Raw genomic sequence first — 16795 nt, forward strand, 5'->3', positions numbered from 1 at the left:
GAGTCAGCTCTTCGCATCAGGTGGCCAAAGTATTGGAGTTTCAGCTTCAGCATCAGTCCTTCCAATGAACACCCAGGACTGATCTCCTATAGGATGGACTGGTTTGATCTCCTTGTAGTCCAAGGGACTCTCAAGAGTCTTCTCCAACACCACAGCTCAAAAGCATCAATTCTTTGGTGCTCAGCTTTCTTTATAGTCCAACTCTCACATCCATACATGACCACTGGAAAAACCATAGCCTTGACTAGACGGACCTTTGTTGGCAAAGTAATGTTTCTGCTTTTCAATATGCTATCTAGGTTGGTCGTAACTTTCCTTCCAAGCAGTAAGTGTCTTTTAATTTCATGGCTGCAACCACCATCTGCAGATTTTGGATCCTCCAAAAATGAAGTCTGACACTGTTTCCCCATCTATTTCCCATGAAGTGATGGGACCAGATGCCATGATCTTAGTTTTCTGAATGTTGAACTTTAAGCCAACTTTTTCACTCTCCTCTTTCATTTTCATCAAGAGGCTCTTTAGTTCTTCACTTTCTGACATAAGAGTGGTGTCATCTGCATATCTGAGGTTATTGATATTTCTCCTTGCAATCTTGATTTCAACTTGTGCTTCCTCCAGCCCAGAGTTTCTCATGATGTACTCTGTATATAAGTTAAATAAGCAGGGTGACCATATACAGCCTTGACGTACTCCTTTTCTTATTTGGAACCAGTCTGTTGTTCCATGTCTACTTCTAACTGTTGTTTGCTGACCTGCATACAGGTTTCTCAAGAGGCAGGTCAGGTGATCTGGTACACCCATCTCTTTCAGAATTTTCCACAATTTATTGTGATCCACACAGTCAAAGGCTTTGGCATAGTCAATAAAGCAGAAATAGATGTTTTTCTGGAACTCTCTTGCTTTTTCCATGATCCAGCAGATGTTAGCAATTTAATCTCTGGTTCCTCTGCCTTTTCGAAAACTAGCTTGAACATCTGGAAGTTCATGTTTCACGTATTGCTGAAGTCTGGCTTGGAGAATTTTGAGCATTACTTTACTAGTGTGTGAGATGAGTGCAATTGTGTGGTAGTTTGAGCATTCTTTGGCATTGCCTTTCTTTGGGACTGGAATGAAAACTGACATTTTCCAGTTCTGTGGCCACTGCTGAGGTTTCCAAATTTGCTGGCATATTAGGTGCAGCACTTTCACGGCATCATCTTTCAGGATTTGAAATAGCTCAACCGGTATTCCATCACCTCCACTAGCTTTGTTGATAGTGATGCTTTCTAAGGCCCACTTGACTTCACATTCCAGGATGTCTGGCTCTAGGTGAGTGATCACACCATCGTGGTTATCTGGGTCGCGAAGATCTCTTTTGTACAGTTCTTCTGTGTATTCTTGCCACTTCTTCTTAATATCTTCTGCTTCTGTTAGGTCCATACCATTTCTATCCTTTATCGAGCCCATCTTTGCATGAAATGTTCCCTTGGTATCTCTAATTTTCTTGAAGAGATCTCTAGTCTTTCCCATTCTATTGTTTTCCTTATTTCTTTGCATTGATCACTGAGGAAGGCTTTCTTATCTCTCCTTGCTATTCTTTGGAATTCTGCATTCAGATGCTTATATCTTTCCTTTTCTCCTTTGCTTTTCACAGCTATTTGTAAGGCCTCCCCAGACAGCCATTTTGCTTTTTTGCATTTCTTTTTCTTGGGGATGGTCTTGATCCCTGTCTCCTGTACAATGGCACGAACTTCCATCCATAGTTCATCAGGCACTCTGTCTAGCAGATCTAGTCCATTAAACCTATTTCTCACTTCCACTGTATAGTCATAAGGGATTTGATTTAGGTCATACCTGGATGGTCTAGTGGTTTTCTCCACTTTCTTCAATTTAAGTCTGAATTTGGCAACAAGGAGTTCATGATCTGAGCCACAGTCTGCTCCCAGTCTTGTTTTTGCTGACTGTATAGAGCTTCTCCATCTTTGGCTGCAAAGAATATGATCAATCTGATTTCAGTATTGACCACCTGGTGATGTCCATGTGTAGAGTCTTCTCTTGTGTTGTTGTAAGAGGGTGTTTGCTATGACCAGTGCGTTCTCTTGGCAGAACTCTATTGTCCTTTGCCCTGCTTCATTCTGTACTCCAAGGCCAAATTTGCCTGTTACTCCAGTGTTTCTTGGCTTCCTACTTTTGCATTCCAGTCCCCTATAATGAAAAGGACATCTTTTTTGGGTGTTAGTTCTAGAAGGTCTTCATAGAACCGTTCAACTTCAGCTTCTTCAGCATTACTGGTTGGGGCATAGACTTGGATTACCATGATATTGAATGGTTTGCCTTGGAAACGAACAGAGATCATTCTGTCGTTTTTGAGATTGCATCCAAGTACTGCATTTCGGACTCTTCTGTTGACCATGATGGCTACTCCATTTCTTCTAAGGGATTCCTGCCCACAGTAGTAGATATAATGGTCATCTGAGTTAAGTTCACCCACTCCAGTCCATTTTAGTTCACTGATTCCTAGAATGTTGATGTTCACTCCTGCCATCTCCTGTTTGACCACTTTCACTTTGCCTTGATTCATGGACCTAACATTCCAGGAATAACTAAGGAGTAATCTTAATAAAAATCACCATTTTTCACTGTAGAAGGCATGTTTTCTATCCACTGTAGAGATAAAAGTCTACTGAAGAATGATGAACCTCACCTTGATTATTTCCCAAAGGGATCATAACCCTATTTTCCAAAATCGAAAAGGGGATATATGACCCATGGAATGGACTTTGCCATAATTTTTGGCTTCCAGACTTTTGGGCATTTCAGATCAAGCTTGGGAACTTTGTGCTTGAGTTCTAACTACTCAAGGTAGGAGCCAGAAAACTTCCTTTCCTTGCCTTCCTTATTCTCACAGGATGCTGGCATATGAGCAGTGGGAGGTGACAACCAGACATCCCCACGTGGAACTCTAATTCAGGAGTGAGGGATGCAGGCACAGATTGGGAGGGTTGTGGCTGGTCGAGGCTCGTGGATTTGAGGATAATAGTGAAGGGTAAGCAGGACAGTGGGGCTTTTCTGGGACAATCCTATTGGCTTTGGGCATTTGTTCCTGTGTATGCTCAGTGATTTCAGCTGTGTCCAACTTTTTGCTATCATATGGACTGTAGCTTGTCAGGATCCTCTGTCCATAGGATTCTCCTGGCAAGGAATACTGGAGTGGGTTGCCATGCCCTCCTCCAGGGGATCTTCCTGACCTACTGGAGTGGGTTGCCATGCCCTCCTCCAGGGGATCTTCCTGACTTAGGGATCAAACTCAGGTCTCCTGCATTGGCAGGGGGGTCCTTTACTACCAGTGCCACCTGGAAAGTCCTTGTTCTGTGGACCAGCCTCTAAATCCACCTCTCAGGTCCAGAAGTGGTACTTACCTGCTTTCAGATAGGTGTTCCATTTAATGGCTAAGTTCAAAATCATTCTATTATGTTTGGGGAAACATTTTCTTTGAACAGGTGATCTTCCTTTCTTTTCTCATAAATTTGTCCATGTTTAGAGATTCTGCATATCATTCCAAAAGTTTAATCAGGAAGTACTGAAGTATAACCTAAGCATATTCATATAGAATTCTATACAGCCCCAGAAATGGAGAAAACTACAGTTATCATGTTATGTTCATATTTATTGTTGTTGTTCAGTCCCAAAGTAATGTCTGACTCTTTGAGAACCCATTAACTGCCGCAGGCCAGGCTTCCCTTGTCCTTCACTATCTCCTGGAGCTTGCTCAAACTCACGTCCATTGAGTCAGTGAAGCCATCCAACCATCTCATCCTCTGTTGTCCCCTTCTCCTCCTGCCCTCATCTTTCCCAACATCAGGGTCTTTTCCAATGATTTGAATCTTTGCATCAGGTGGCCAAAGTGGCTTCAGTTTCTGCATTGGTCCTTCCAATGAATATTCAGGGTTGATTTCTTTTATGATTGACTGTTTTGATCTCCTTGTTGTCCAAAGGACTCTCAAGAGTCTTCCCTAGCACCACAGTTCAAAAGCATCAATTTGTTGGTGCTCAGCCTTTTTTATGGTCCAATGCTGACATCCATAAATGACTACTGGAAAAGCCATAGTTTTCACTATATAGACCTTTGTTGGCAAAGTGACGTCTCTCTTAATACACTGTTTAGGTTTGTCATAGTTTTCATTCCAAGGAGCAAGCATCTTTTAATTTCATGGCTGCAGTCACTGTCTGCAGTGACTTTGGAGCCCAAGAAAATAAAATCTGTCACTGATTCCACTTCTTCCCCATATATTTGCCATGGAACGATGGAACTGAATGCCATGATCTTAGTTTTTTGAAGGTTGAGTTTTAAGTCAGCTTTTTCATTCTACTCTTTCTCTCCTCAAGAGGCTCTTTAGAATTGTATCATCTGCATATCGGAGGTTATTGCTATTTCTCCAGGGCAATCTTGATTCCAGTCTGTGAGTGGTCCAGGCCTAGCATTTCACATGATGTACTCTGCATATACATTAAATAAACAGGGTGACAATATATAGTCTTGATGTACTCCTTTTCCGATTTGGAACCAGTCTGTTGTTTCATGTCGGTTCTGTTGCTTTTTGACTTGCATACACATTTCTCAGGACGCAAGTAAGGTGGTCTGGTATTCCCATGTCTTGAAAAATTTTCCACAGTTTGTTGTGATCCACAGAGTCAAAAGCTTTAGCATAGTCAATGAAGCAGATTTTTTTTGGAATTCTCTTGCTTTCTCCATGATCCAACAAATGTTGGCAATTTGATCTCTGGTTCCTCTGCCTTTTCTAAACCCAGCTTGTACATCTGGAAGTCCTCAGTTCATGTACTGTTGAAGCCTACCTTGAAGGATTTTGAGTATTACCTTGCTAGCATGTGAAATGAGTGCAATTGTATGGTAGTTTGAACACTGAAATGAAAATTGAACTTTACCAGTCCTGTGGCCACTGCTGAGTTTTCCAGATTTGCTGGCATATTGAGTGCAGTCCTTTAACAGCATCATCTTTTAGGATTTTTAAAAAGCTCAGCTGGAATTCTGTCACCTCCACTAGCTTTGTTCATAGCAATGCTTCTTAAAGCCCACTTGACTTCACACTCCAGGATGTCTGGCTCCAGGTGAGTGACTACACCACTGTGGTTATCTGGATCATTAAGACCTTTTTTGTATAGTTCTTCTGTGTATTCTTGCCACTTTGTCTTAATCTCTTCTTCTTATTAGGTCCTTGCTGTTTCTGTCCTTTATTGTGCCCATCTTTGCACGAAATGTTCCCTCGGTATCTCCAGTTTTCTTGTTGAGATCTCTAGTCTTCCCCATTCTCTCGTTTTCCTCTATTTCTTTGCTTTGCTCACTTAAGAAGGCTTTCTCATCTCTTCTTACTGTTCTTTGGAACTCTGCATTCAGTTTGGTATATCTTTTTCCTTTGCCTTTTGTATCTCTTCTTTTCTCAGCTATTTACGAGGTTTCCTAAGACAACCACTTTGCCTTATTGCATTTATTTTTCTTGGGTTCGTTTTGGTCACCACCACCTCCTATACAATGTTACAAACCTCTGTCCATAGTTTTTCAGGCACTCTGTCTACCAGATCTAACCCCTGTACTCTACTGTATAACCATAAGGGATTTGATTTAGGTCATACCTGAATGGCCTAGTGGTTTTCCCTACTTTCTTCGGTTTAACCCTGAACTTTGCAATAAGGCACTCATGATATGAGCCACAGTCAGCTCCAGGTCTTGTTTTTGTTGACTGTATAGAGCTTCTCCATCTTTGGCTGCAAAGAACCTGATCGATCTGATTTCAGTACTGACCATTTGGTGCCATTATAGGGCTTCCCAGATGGCACTAGTGGTGAAGAATCCACCTGCCAATGCAGGAGATGCAAGAGACGGCAGCTCAATCTCTGGGTTGGGAAGATCCCTTGGAGTAGTTAATGGTACCTCACTCCAGTATTCTTGCCTAAGAAATCTCATGGTCAGAGGAGCCTGGCAGGCTACGGTCCATGGGGTCACACCAGATTTGGACATGACTGAGCACACACAGTTATATTTAGCAACATGGACTCTCCTGAACATAAAATGTCAAGAAAAGAAGCCAGAGAAAATCTAAATATTGCAAGTCCATTTGTAGAAAGTCAAAACAACAGACAAAACCAAACTATGGTGTTACTCGTCAGGATGTTGATTAACTTTGGAGAGGCACAAGCCTAGCTTCTAGGAAGCTGTTACAATGCTGTTTCTTGATCTGGGGGTGGGTACAATAGGGTATCACTTTGTGAAAACTCTTATATTAATGATTTCTATATTTTTCTCTATGTATTTTCTGATTTGATAAAAGTTTATTCCCCTCCATTTTTTTTTTTTACATCTCATGAATGTTCCAATCTGACATTTTGCTGATATAATCTGCACATTGTTGATACAGTTTTACAAAGCTATATTATGTATTGCTAGTCCTCAAGAATTTGGGGCAAAAAAAGGTAAGATTGAAGATAAAATATCTATACATGGGGGAATTCTAAACATAGTCTAAACCTGAGGATTGCATTTCTGCATATTCAAATGAATCCCAAAGTCAGCTTGACAAGGTTCACTATGTCAAAAATTCCTTCTCAAAGGAAAAAATTCAATCTGGAATGTTTAGGACTGTGCTTTCTTAGCTGCTTAGTTAAGATCCTCCTGACCTGTTCTCTCACTACACAGGGTTGTCCAAACTATTCTAAAAAACCCTGGCTTCATGGACAAGGCGCTGTGAATGAGGCACCATTTTCAAATTCACAAACAAAAATGAAAGTGAGATTAAAAACATTAAAAAGGCAGTTTCACGTGATTTAACAATTCAAGGCAACTCAGCTCTCTAAAGGGTTAATAGTGATGAGAAAAAAAGAAATGGAAGAGTGCAGAGAATCAGACCAAACTGGAAGCAGACAAACGCAGCCAGCACTATCTTATTTATTATAAAGATACACCGTGAAGAACAGACCTGACTGGATACTGAAGCCTGGAATGGTACATGCGAAAATGTACAGTACTATACAGAAAAGTGCATTGTCACAACAGATCAACAAAACATTTTTTTTTCCTTCCAGAACTAGAAAAGCATCCCCCTCTACTTTCACCTCAGAGACGAGGAAATGTCATGGTAAGAGGCAGTACAGAGCCCAGGAGGGCAGGATGGCCATCAGCAGCACGCGAGCGGGAGAGGGAGGAGGGTGAGGTGTCGGGGACCCAGAGAGTGACTGTAGGGAGGGAAAGGCACAGTCACGGCTAAGAGGAAAACGATGTCTGATGACCATGACTGACCATGACGGATGAGGACGCAAGACTGGACAGTACTGAGCACCGAGGCATAGGAAGGCGGGCATGGCGAAGACGCTGGGAGACAGGGGAGTTAAGCTTCAAAACACTCGAGTGGGCGAGGAACTGGGTGTGGGGCAACAGTAAAGAGCAAGGCTAAGATTCCTCTAAAATAGAAAGGCACTTTCACATGTACATACTACAGATGTACATTGACACGATTAGGTAACAGTCACAAGCAGGAAGCCACCAGTACTGCAACTGATCAAACCAACAGGGAAGGACAATACTGATTTAATTACGTGGGCAGGAGTTAACTCTTACGTCAATAGGTAAATAGCAGTCTTTCCTGTCACACAGCCACTTACTATACTTTAAACGTCTATAATAACCATCACACTATACATCAAACTTGGATGAATGTTCTAAAGGGGGGCATTCACAAATGCACGGCTTATATATTTTCTTTTACTAAACAGTTTCTAAGATAAGCATTATGGAACCCAGTACAATTATTTAAACATACAAAATTCCCTACATAATTTTAAGATACAGGTACCATTTTGATTATAATACAGACTCTATTTTTTTTAAAGAAAGTATACTAGGGTGGGTAAGTGAAAGCTCAATTTCCAGTTTGTTTCATTGATCTGAACAAAGCTGTGCCAGAGTCACCCTGCTCCACGCCTGACACCCCAGCCCAGCTGGAGGTTGGCTTTTAGTTCAGGTGCTAGCCTCCATTAGGGAGCTCTGTGGGAAGAGTCTTCACTTCTAAGTTGCCCCACAGTTCCAAGTCTCTATGGGAAGTAACTCAGAGCCAAGACTCAGCCCCCAGCACATTTCTTGCATTCATGGTCTCTCATTACTGTGGTCAGGAATGACATCCTAAATCTGAAGTCTTCCAAACCCAACAGAACCATAGGCTCTTAAACTTTGGATTTCAGAGACTGTAATTACCAAACTAAAGTTTCTTTAGTTCATAGACCCTAGAGGCTATGTCTCATTCCCGAATACTAAGGAGACCTCCATGTCCCTGGTTTTTTTTTTTTTTTTTTCCTTTTTCTTAAATTATGAACCCATTTTTGGGAATGGCAAAAGAACAAAGACAGAAAACTCATACAATTTGACCCTTGGTGCTCTATATCCATTGATCACTGCTTATATTCATTTCAGTAGATTAAGTGGGACCCTGCTGTACATTATGCTATGGATTGCTCAAGGGGCATCAAAGTCAGATTACATTGTGTGAAAACGTGCAAAATTGTTAAACGATGACATTTATGCCCAACTTGAACATGGAGCTCTACAAAGGGCCATTCAACAAACTGAAATAATTTACAGAACACTCATCAGAAAATATGTTTTAAGAACCACTCACTCTATGCTAATGATTCACTGCAGGCATCCTCACCCAAACCCAAAGGCCAATTTGGTAAATCTACTCAAGTGAGTTCTATGGATGGGATGTGAACATTCAGTTATATCAGCTGTGAATACATATTCTTGTGTAAGTGGAGTCAGGCAATCTTTGTAGAACTTCATTTACCCATCACCAAAATGACTCACTTCCCAGACTGCACATGAGGATCGATGATAAGGTTCCTAAAGCCAGGGTAGAACCTTTTAGGAACTTATTTTCTTTCTTCTCTTCCCATTCCTTGTGCCTTCCCACTTCCCCACTGTGGGCTACACTTGTGGCTGTCAAGAGGACCGCTTGCAGGTAAACCCTTGAAGGAACTCACTGGGTGTTTTTTTTTTTGATCCTTTGTGAAGGGGCCACCTTGTCTTATCCTTGGAATCTTAGACTTTTACTAGTAAGGATAAGTGAGTCCTGAGTGAGTCCTTACTCACTCTGAGGTCACATCCTTTCCTGGGAATTGAAGGGAAAGAAAGCCTCAGGTGACAACAGAGTAATAGAGAGAAGACAGAGACAGGTAAAGAAAGGGAGTGATGGGAGAGTGTTAGGAGCTGTTTCCTGGAAGAAGGCACAGCCTCTGAGGCTCTGAGGTCTGGAGCAGCGTGTCCTCTGCCTTCCAAGGCAGCAGAGTCCTGACGTGGAGGGTGCAAAGGCAGTCCTCATTCCATCACAGGTGTCAACACCAAAGGGACGAGACACTGGGGAAGGTTACCAGGGAGAAGTCTGAAGAAATGGCGTTGCACGAGCAAGATCTGGAACACTTAAGTTAAAGCTTGTACAAGAACCCTCCCCAAATGAGTAAGTTCAAAACACCTCTTCTCTTTTGATGTCTCGTCCATCAAATAAGGAAGTGGTTTTATAAGAATCTTTATTTTAATTGCTAAAAGATTTAAAGTTTCCTCCACAATTACTTCCACTCCTTTCTCTGTTTCTGTTTCCCTATTGGACAATAGAGAATCAAGAGACCAAAGTGGAATCGAGAAAGAACTGGGAGATTATTCTTAAAAGTTTCAATGTTCCAGACATTTGGGAAGATTGTCTAGAAGGGTTGGTGCTACTCAGAACTCAGTCCTGGCTGAGTTTCCATGGTTTCCAAAGGTGCTGAAAGACTAATAAAGCTCAAGGAAAAGGTTGGGAGGGTTGCAAAGATGCTGAGCTGGGTCTCTCTATCAAAATGGGCAAAAAGGATGGTTGCAAAAATTCAGAGGTTTACAATACCTGGAAATACCTGAAGTAATTTTTTTCACTTTTTAGTCCATTTGTGAAATCAGGCTGCAGGCAAGCAACCAGCAGTGTGACTTTCAAAGGTAACAATACCTCATAAATAAAACCTCTCTTTGCATTAGAATGATCAGACTGGCAAACTGAGGTAGAGATCAAAGTAACGATCTTGATTTTAGTACAGATCCCCATTTTTTTCCACATTGATGGACTCCCCATTGAGCTGAGAAATCAAAGTCCATACTGTAACTCTTAGGTGGGCATGCGATTGGTTGCCAGTTTAAAATCAAAGTGGTCCAGAGGGATTAGTTCTGGCTATCCATTTTTAGGGGGGAAAAACCCCAAAAGCAAACAAACAAACCCTCTTCATCAATAAATTCAGTGACAGAGTAGATAAAAGGCTTACAGATGGTCTAAGTGGCTGCTGAAAGAACAGCGGTGATCTGTACCTTAGAAAAAAGCAAATTGAGTTCACGGTATTCTTTTTAAGATAGAGGGGAAACAGAGCAAAAATATGGGCTAAAGAAAAACTGTCTATGGGTCAGAGATGTCAGAGAAAGAGGATCCCGATGGATTGCAGCTGATTATGTGAGTGATGTACAGACGAGTTGGGGAAAAACAAAGCAAGCCCTGGTTCCAGGCTGAACAACTGGGAGGAGATCATCCTAGAACCATGGGGTTGTCTTCCCGCCTTGGTCTGGCTCTTACCAGACCACAGCTTGAAGAGACAGCTGGCAAGGGAAGCTGGGGATTCAATTTAGGATCAACAGGCCTCTGCAGCATGTTTAGGGGAACCCAGATCCTCTAGTCAGGGGAAGAGAAGGCCAGGTGAACCAAGCACTTTCTCCATTGCTGAAGAGGAAAACACAGGGCTTCATGGGAGCTGGAAGTTATTTTCTAGGCAACAACAGATCTCTGAAGGAGTGGATAGAATAGGGTAACCAGACAGTCTTGAAAATTAGACTGTTCTAGTCTGTGCTAAATGCAGCGGATGAACTTGGAAACCCTCCTGCGGCCTGATCAGGCTCAGGGAAAGAGTCCAGCAGGAGCTCTGGAGGACTGCCCCTCCTCTTTCCCAGATTTAGTTGGCGCAATAACTGCAGAGGTTCTAGCGCCCCCCTGCTAAGATTTAACTGTTAGGAATAAGACAATCCTACTCATTTGGGCAGTGGGCTGCAAATCCCACTGGGAACAACCCACTGTGACAACAGCAAGTATGCAGCAAGGGCTGGTCTCAGCCCCGCTGCATGAGATCAGAGGTACTCACTGTCAGCTACTAAACAATACCATTGTCACCTTTCAGCCTCACCCCAAGTGCCACCAACCAACACAGGCTACACTCCAGGGCCTGGCACTTACTTAGATTCTCCTGCTTTGAGAGGCCGGTGTTTCTGACTCACCGGGCTACACTAAGCCTGAAGCACTGTGCAGTGTGCAGGGCAGAGCGGTGCTGTGTTCATTACAAACGGTGCAGCATTGGATTTTCAAGTAAGTCTAAGTGTTTCTATTGTCTTTAAAATGGCATATGTCCAGTTATTAAAAAAAAAAATTACAAAATACAAATGCCCGTGTTAATTTAGCTAATCTTAGACATTACATTCGAGAACATAGAAAAGCCAAAAGATCTCCAGTTATAAGCACACGACTAACGCACGTTATGGATCGTTGACTTTTGTCACTAATCCGTCTTCTCTCTTTAATCATCACCCCAGATGGCCACGTTCAGTTGGGTGTTACATCGTGCAGGACTTGTCTGCTGGACCTTGGGAAGGCGGGGCGGGTCCCACGGTCGGGTTTGTTTTTGGAAGAACAGCAGGTTTCGGCCGAAGGGCTGGGGGCTTCAGCTGCACGCCCATTCTGGGTGCCACCGCAGGCTTGAAAGTACTCAACGTGTCACTGGAGGAGCTAGTGCTCCGACGGATCTGAGGCTCTGAGCTCCTGAGGGCAACGTTGTGCAAAGGGCTGAGCGATTCCGTGGAGGTGGCGGGGGTGGGAGAGTTTTTCACTTGTTCTAAGGTATCCAGCACCACGTCGGGGGCATGCTTTGCTGTACTCTGTCTCTCCAGTTCTCGGAGTTCATTCAAAGCAGTGTTCATCGTCTCTTCGATATCCTGTTGAAAAACAAATGACAGATGGTAACCTAGACTTAACATGGTGATCATTTTGAAATGTACAGAAATGTGCAATCACTAGATCGTGTTATCCCTGGAGAAGGAAATGGCAACCCACTCCAGTATTCTTGCCTGGAAAATTCAATGGACAGAGGAACCTGGAGGGCTACAGTCCATGGGGTTTCAAAAAGTTGGCCTTGACTGAGCACATCAGCACAGACTGTGTTATAAGAATTAGTGCTGCAGGTCAAGTATACTTCAAAAACAAACTCATAGCGAAACGAATCAGATTTGTGGTTTCCAGAGGCAGCGGGGTTGGGGCAACTGGATGAAGGCAGTTGAAAGAAACGAACTTCCAGTTATAAGATGAATAAGTACTATGGATGTAATTTACAACATGATAATTGATACTGTTGTAGGCTATATATGACAGAGATAAGAGAGTAAAATCCTAATGGTTCTCATCATAAGGAAACATTTTCTTTCTGTGTCTTTAATTTTACATCTCTATGAGATGATGGATGTTCACTAAACCCACTGTGCTAATCATTTTATAATGTGTAAAAGTCAAATCAGTATGCTGTACACTTTAAACTTATGTACAGTATTGTGTGTCAATAACTCAATAATTAACTGGAAAAAAGTAATCAGACACAGATGAAGTTGATAATTAATACTAATGTACAGAACCCATATTGTTGTTGTTGTTCAGTTGCTAAGTTGTGTCTGGCTCTATGAACCTCAGGGACTGTAGCATGACAGGCTCCTCTGTCCTCCACTATCCATACATGGCCACTGGAAAAACCATAGCCTTGACTAGACGGACCTTTGTTAGCAAAGCAATGTCTCTGCTTTTTAATACGCTATCTAGGTTTGTCATAGCTTTCCTTCCAAGGAGCAAGCATCTTTTAATTTCATGGCTGCAGTCACTATCTGCAGTCATTTTGGAGCCCAAGAAAATAAAGTCTGTCACTGTTTCCATTGTTTCCCCATCTATGTGCATGAAGTGATGGGACTGGATGCCATGATCTTAGTTTTCTGAATGCTGAGTTTTAAGCCAGCATTTTCACTCTCCTCTTTCACCCTAATCAAGGGGCTCTTTAGTTCCTCTTCACTCTCTGCCATAGAGTGATATCATCTGCATATCTGAGGTTGTTGGTATTTCTCCTGGCAGTCTTGATTCGCGCCTGTGAGTCATCCAGCCCAGAGTTTCGCTTGATGTACTCTTCATGTAAGTTAAATAAGCAGGGTGACAAAATACAGCTTTGTCGTACTCCTTTCCCAATTTTGAACTAGTCTGTTGTTCCATGTCCAGTTCTAACTGTTGGTTCTTGATCTGCATACAGGTTTCTCAGGAGGCAGGTCAGGTGGTCTGGTATTTCCATCTCTTTAAGAATTTTCCACAGTTTGTTGTGATCCACACAAAGGCTTTAGCGTAGTCAATGAAACAGAAGTAAATTTTTTTTTCTGGAATTTCCTTGCTTTCTCCATGATCCAAGAAATGTTGGCAATTTGATCTCTGGTTCCTCTGGCTTTTTCAAATCCAGCCTGTACATCTGGAATTTTTCAGTTCACATACTGCTGAAATCCACCTTGAAGGATTTTGAGCATTACCTTGCTAGAATGTGAAATGAGCATAATTGTATAGCAGTGTGGATATTCATTGGCCTTGCCCTTCTTTGGAACTGGAATGAAAACTGACCTTTTCCAGTCTTGTGGCCACTGCTGAGTTTTCCAAATTTGCTGGCATATTGAGTGCAACACTTTAACAGCATCATCTTTCAGTATTTGAAATAGCTTAGCCGGAATTCCACAACCTCCACTATCTTTATTTGTAGTAATGTTTCCTAAGTCCCACTTGAGTTCAGGATGTCGGGCTCTAGGTGAGTGACCACACCATCGTGATTATCTGGGTTGTGAAGATCTTTTTTGTACAGTTCTTCTATGTATTCTTGACACCTCTTCTTAATCTTTTCTGTTTCTGTTAGGTCCTTACCATTTCTGTCCTTTACTGTGCCCATCCTTGCATGAATGTTCCCTTTATCTCCAATTTTCTTGATCTCTAGTCTTTCTTTCCCATTTTATTGTTTCCCTCTATTTCTTTGCATTGTTCATTTAAGAAGGCTTTCTCATCTCTCCTTCTCTGGAACTCTGCATCCAGTTGGGTATATCTTTCCCTCTCTCCTTTGCCTTACACTTCTCTTCTTTCCTCAGCTATTTGTAAAGTCTCCTCAGGCAACCACTTGGCCTTCTTGCATTTCTTTTTCTTGGGGATGGTTTTGGTCACTGCCTTCTGTACAACTTTACGAGCCTCCATCCATAGTCCTCAGGCACTCTGTCTACCAGGTCTAATCCCTTTAATCTGTCACATCCACTGTACAATCATAAGGGATTTGATTTAGTTCATATCTGAATGGTCTAGTGGTTTTCCCTACTTTCTTCTTTTTAAGCCTCACAGAAACTCACATACTTCAAAGCAAGCAGACTAGCAAAAAGCATGGCTGTTTTAACAGCAGTGTGTAATGTGTATAAACTCAATGCTATTTCACATAACTACTGTGACTCTGAAGGTGCAGGAGACAGATGAAATGGCTCCGACAGCTCATGGAGCCACAGAGCAAGCACTGGCCACTCTGAGGCACTTGGCAGTCTTCTGGCGGTTTTGACCTTACATGCTGACATCTTATATAGAATTCTGTTTCAATCTATGGTAAAAGGTAGCTTAAATTTAGACCAGCGATTTCTTAAGAAAAGAGAATAGGCATGAAAAATCACATTTTTTTCATTCATTCAACAAATAATTTTTGAGCACGCATTATATACTTGGCTAACTTCTATTAGTTCTTCAAAATTCACTCCAAGCCTTCCCTGATGCTTCTATTCAGTAGGTCTCAATGCTAGTGGTACTGCTCCATAGAGAGCATTTCTGTAATATGGTATGTTGTGTATTTTTAAATGTCAAAATAACTGGATGGCATTTCGTGAGCAGAGGTATTGGATATCTTGCAAGTATCTTGGATAATTTACATGCAATGAATTGCCCCAGATCTTGTTCAACTTTTTAATATCCCCCAGACATTTATGTAGGTGAAATTTTTTTTATAATAATCTGAGTCTAGAACTTAACTCTTTCTTAGATACCTACCTTATATATCTTAACTCTTTTCTTATATATATATATTTTTTTATAGTGTTGAGTTTTCTAAGAATGAAACCATCATGTAAATTATACTCTGCTTTGATTAGAACTGTATGACCACTAGCGGTAAAGAACCTGCCTGCCAATACAGTAGACGAAAGAGTCACACGTTCAATCCCTGGGTAGGGAAGATCCCCTGGAGTAGTGCATGGTAACCCGCTTCAGTATTCTTGCTGGAGAAACCCATGGACAGAGGCGACTGGCAGGCTACATTCCATAGGGTCGCAAAGAGTTGGGATACAACTGAAGTGACTTAGCATGTTTGACAGAGGATGGGCCACCACTTTCAAAAATCATATCACTCATGGGAACACCATTGTGGAAACTGAGTTGAGACTAGTTAATACTCATTTCAATGTACATTAAGAACTTTTAAGATTCATTCACTTATGGCTGTCCTGGGTCTTCATTGCTCCTCGAGGTTTTCTGTTTGTGGTGTGCAGCTTCTCATTGCAGCGGCTTCTCGCGTCGTGGGGCACAGGCTCTAGGGCATGCAGGCTTCAACAGCTGTAGCACATGGGCTCACTAATTGCAGCCTGTGGGCTCTGGAGCAATGGTTCAACAGTAGTGGTGCACAGGCTTAGTTGTTCTGCAGCATGTGGGGGCTTCTTGGATCAGGGATAAAACCCGTGTCTTCTGCACTGGCAGGCAGATTCTTTACTACTGAGCCACCAAGGAAGCCCCTCAATGTTCATTTTTAATTGTATTTATGGTAAGTATACATGTAAGTGAAAGCATCTCACTATTTCATTTGTCTTCTAGTGTGCGTGTGTGCTAAAGTCACTTCAGTTGTGTCTGACCCTATGGATTGCAGCCCTCCAGGCTCCTCATCCATGGGATTCTCCAGGCAAGAACACTGGACTGGGTTGCCATGCCTTCCTCCAGGGGATCTTCGTGACCCAGGGATTGAGCCTGTATCTCTCAAATCTTCTGCACTGGCAGGTGGGTTCTCTACCACTGGTACCACCTGGGAAGCCCATCTTCTAGTTTAGTTAATCATTAACTGAAATACATTTGTTTTAATATTTCTATTTTTTCCTTTTTATTGTATTTAGGGCTTTATATATTTAAAAAAAAATTAGGTATATCATCTATCCATTTATTTCAGATAATAAAGGGGAAATTATAAAGTATCTGTTGTAAAAAGGTAAGTGTATACCAATGTGCGCCACTGCCAGAGGGATGGGTAAAGTGAAATGTGCTGTATATGTACAAGGGATTGTTACCGGGCCTTAAAAAGGTATGCCATGATATGGATAAATCTTGAAGGTATTAAATGGAATAAGCCAGTCACAAAAAGACAAACACTGCATGATTCCACTTATATGAGGTAGTCAAATTCACAGAAGGAAAAAGTAGAATGGTGGTGGCTACGGCCTGAGCTGGGGGGAGGGGAAAATAGGCATTATTCTCAAATGGGTACAGACTTTCAGTTTTGCGGGATGAAAAAGTTCTGGAGATCTGTTACGCAGAAATGTGAATACTTTACTGACCTGTACACTTAGGCTGGATGGCATCACCGACTCGATGGACGTGAGTTTGAGTGAATTCCGGGAGTTGGTGAT

At 42.0% G+C, this 16795-nt stretch overlaps 1 protein-coding gene across 1 annotated transcript in view; it reads right to left on the reverse strand.

Moving 5' to 3' along the window:
* Window positions 1–11653: 11653 nt before the first annotated feature.
* SRGAP1 (SLIT-ROBO Rho GTPase activating protein 1) overlaps window positions 11654–16795 on the reverse strand; it is a 294550-nt gene continuing 289408 nt past the window's right edge. The window contains exon 22 of the mRNA XM_052639735.1: window positions 11654–12031. Coding sequence (XP_052495695.1) covers window positions 11654–12031 — 378 coding nt within the window. The remainder of the gene's footprint in view (window positions 12032–16795) is intronic.

The sequence above is a fragment of the Budorcas taxicolor genome, chromosome 5 (genome assembly GCF_023091745.1).
Source record: "Budorcas taxicolor isolate Tak-1 chromosome 5, Takin1.1, whole genome shotgun sequence".
NCBI lineage: Eukaryota > Metazoa > Chordata > Mammalia > Artiodactyla > Bovidae > Budorcas > Budorcas taxicolor.